The sequence below is a fragment of the Phaethon lepturus genome, unplaced genomic scaffold (assembly GCF_000687285.1).
Source record: "Phaethon lepturus isolate BGI_N335 unplaced genomic scaffold, ASM68728v1 scaffold20758, whole genome shotgun sequence".
NCBI classification, from domain to species: Eukaryota; Metazoa; Chordata; class Aves; order Phaethontiformes; family Phaethontidae; genus Phaethon; species Phaethon lepturus.
Genome location: NW_010560015.1, coordinates 6,691 through 9,353, shown reverse-complemented (window position 1 = coordinate 9,353; position 2,663 = coordinate 6,691). Strand labels below are relative to the sequence as shown.

General features: G+C 39.3%; 1 protein-coding gene across 1 annotated transcript in view; it reads left to right on the top strand.

Moving 5' to 3' along the window:
- Nucleotides 1-349, top strand: part of LOC104625815 (dihydropyrimidine dehydrogenase [NADP(+)]-like) — a 66,475-nt gene extending 66,126 nt beyond the window's left edge. The window contains exon 5 of the mRNA XM_010293552.1: nt 169-349. Within this exon, the coding sequence (XP_010291854.1) occupies nt 169-339 (171 nt within the window). The 3' untranslated portion in view covers nt 340-349. The remainder of the gene's footprint in view (nt 1-168) is intronic.
- Nucleotides 350-2,663: the final 2,314 nt, after the last annotated feature.

The window sequence follows — 2,663 nt, the reverse complement described above, 5'->3', positions numbered from 1 at the left end:
GGGGGGGGGTGTTTTGTTCCCTGCCAGTTGAACAGTTGCTATAGCTGCAGTACAGAATCACACCAAGATGTCTCCAAGTGCTGTAGCACAGGAAATGCAGACGCTAAAATGGGAGCAATTTTGACCTTTTCCATGAGTGACATCAATAATGTTTATTCCTGTTCGCAGGCTATCCAGTTTGATCCCCAAACCCACCTGCCCATGGTTACTGACAGCTGTACAGGCTGCACCCTGTGTCTCAGCGTCTGCCCTGTTATCGACTGCATCCGCATGGTTTCCAGGACAACACCCTACGAACCAAAGCGCGGGCTGCCCTTAGCCGTGAACCCCGTGTGTTGAGGTGATCGGTCCGACAGCTAATGTGAACTTTACACTTGTTTGATGCAATTGATTTGCTTTCTAATTAGTCCTTGACAATCTACTCTTACAAAAAATGTAATATTGATAGCCATTACAATGAACACTGTGTTTTCCAATTACTATTTTTACAACAATTATCTTTTGAAATTACAGAATGGCAGCAATTAGTCAGTCGTGGCTGTCAGTTGTCCACTATTTGAAGTGTAACTTTCTCCTTACAATTCATGCTGTAATTTCAAAATTTTTCTATACACTCTTTAATCTCTATGTATTTTCTGGCTGTAAATATAATTAAGCAAGCATTTTTAATGAACTACAAATCAATGTACAAGCTAACTGTTTTCAAGGAGACATTTTGTAATTAAACATTACATTTAGTTTTAAAAGAGTTTCTTAGAAGATATAATTAACTATATAGCATTCAAACAAAGCAATGTGGCTCCTATTTTTCTATGGGAAGAAATGAAAGGGAGTTTCAAATAGGATTTAAGAACTGGATTAATCACTTTCAACTACTACAGCATATGGTAGTGTATTTTTATAATCCTTTCTAATTCTTTCTTACACTAGTCACTTTATAGAATAAATTTGCTGTGCACTGACACATGCTGGACTCTTCAGATTTGTGGGTTGCCCGAGTAGCCTGATTGTTACTTTTTCTCCCCAGTGAATACTCATAACGTCTCTCTAAAAATGGTTAAACCAGCTTATTATGAAGTCCAGGTTGCATTTCAGGATTCTGAGATGTGACAACATTTTTTGCTCCAAGCTCATCCTCTAAATAACTTTTTAATTGTGCCAATTAATGTTCCAGAAGTACATGTTACAGGTCAGAGATCTGATTACGTGCAAATGGAATACACACCCTGCAGACTGCGTTTGCCAAACACAGACACGTAGGGCAAACTGGCAAGATGATTTCCCCCAGTGCTAATTCTTCATACTTACTGGTTATGTATGGTTATAGTAGTTTCATAATAGTTTCACAACCAGAAAGATATACAGATTTGTCTGTCTTGCTAAACAGTATCTCTCTCAGTTTTAATCCATTTTTCATTCACAGTAGAAACTTGCTAATACGAGCATATTGCTGTCTGCTTTACTCTGCTTAAGAATATAAACCCTTTAGTTTCATAATAACAATAAATTATCTATCAATTCACTTTCTTATACCCTACATTGTGATCAACAAAAGCTTTGATAAAAAAAAAAGTTTCTTGATTTATGAATTGTGCACCGAATTATAAATAAATGTTGAAAACAACTTGGGTTTGTTTCTGGTTTGGTGGTTTTTTTTTCATTTACTAAACAGATTTTGCTTATAGAGGCTTGTCAGGTGGTGTTTCATGATCTCTAAAATTTGCTCCAGGAGTCATTAATTTGTTAATTCATGTGTACATTATTCCATTAATTGCCTACAGTGCAGAATGTAGCATGCTCTTTGCCCCTCTCTGGCACCTCTTTGTCTACCTTTGACTTGTCTTCCTTTTGCATCCCACTTGCGTGCACACATATGTACACTCTATGTCGCTCTACGGTTTTGAAGTGTCGTTTCCTTTAGCCTCCTTGCTGCACCAACACTGTCTTGCTGACACTTTGGGCTTGCTTGATGAGATCCCTTGGCAGGCTCAAGTCTAGTGTCTCCACTAATAGCTTTCTCTTCATACTTCAATTTTTCTCTTCATCACTGTGAATTTTTCACACTCAGATGAAAACAGGAACAGATAGTCATACTGCTTAGAAAATATTTGCCTGAAACTTCTTTAAAGCTCTTGGTCTTCTGGTAGTTTCTTGTCTTATGTGAGTTACAGAGGACTCACAGGAAGAACAAGCTGGTTTGTGAATGTTAGGGGCAAAGTTTGGAGAGTCTCTGCGTGTACTGCTTGTACCTCTTCCAAGGAGCTGGCTGACAGGCAGCATGCCCTTGAGTGGAGCAGAAGAAAACATCAAAATCAGATCGTCTGCAGGTAACATTTTATGTTCTCAGTTAGCAGATGCAAGGAAAAGTAGCTGTCTTCTCCCAGGTTGTTACCGTGTGCTTCTTACTTCGTATCCTACCTCCCCTGAACCCTGAGGGTGACAGGTGCTGTGTCACCTCTGACTGAACTGGCCAGCTTCTCCAGGTCGTTTGCTGCTGCATCCTCTGATCTGATTACCTTGCTATCCTGAAGGCATTGCATCTGGTAGTGTGGCTGCTTTTAAATACGGGACAATGCCAGGAGACCTAATTTAAGTAGCTAAGCACATGTGCATCATAAACGTAGCAGCAAAATTAGAGCTTTTCCTAGGATATTCAGTAGTCG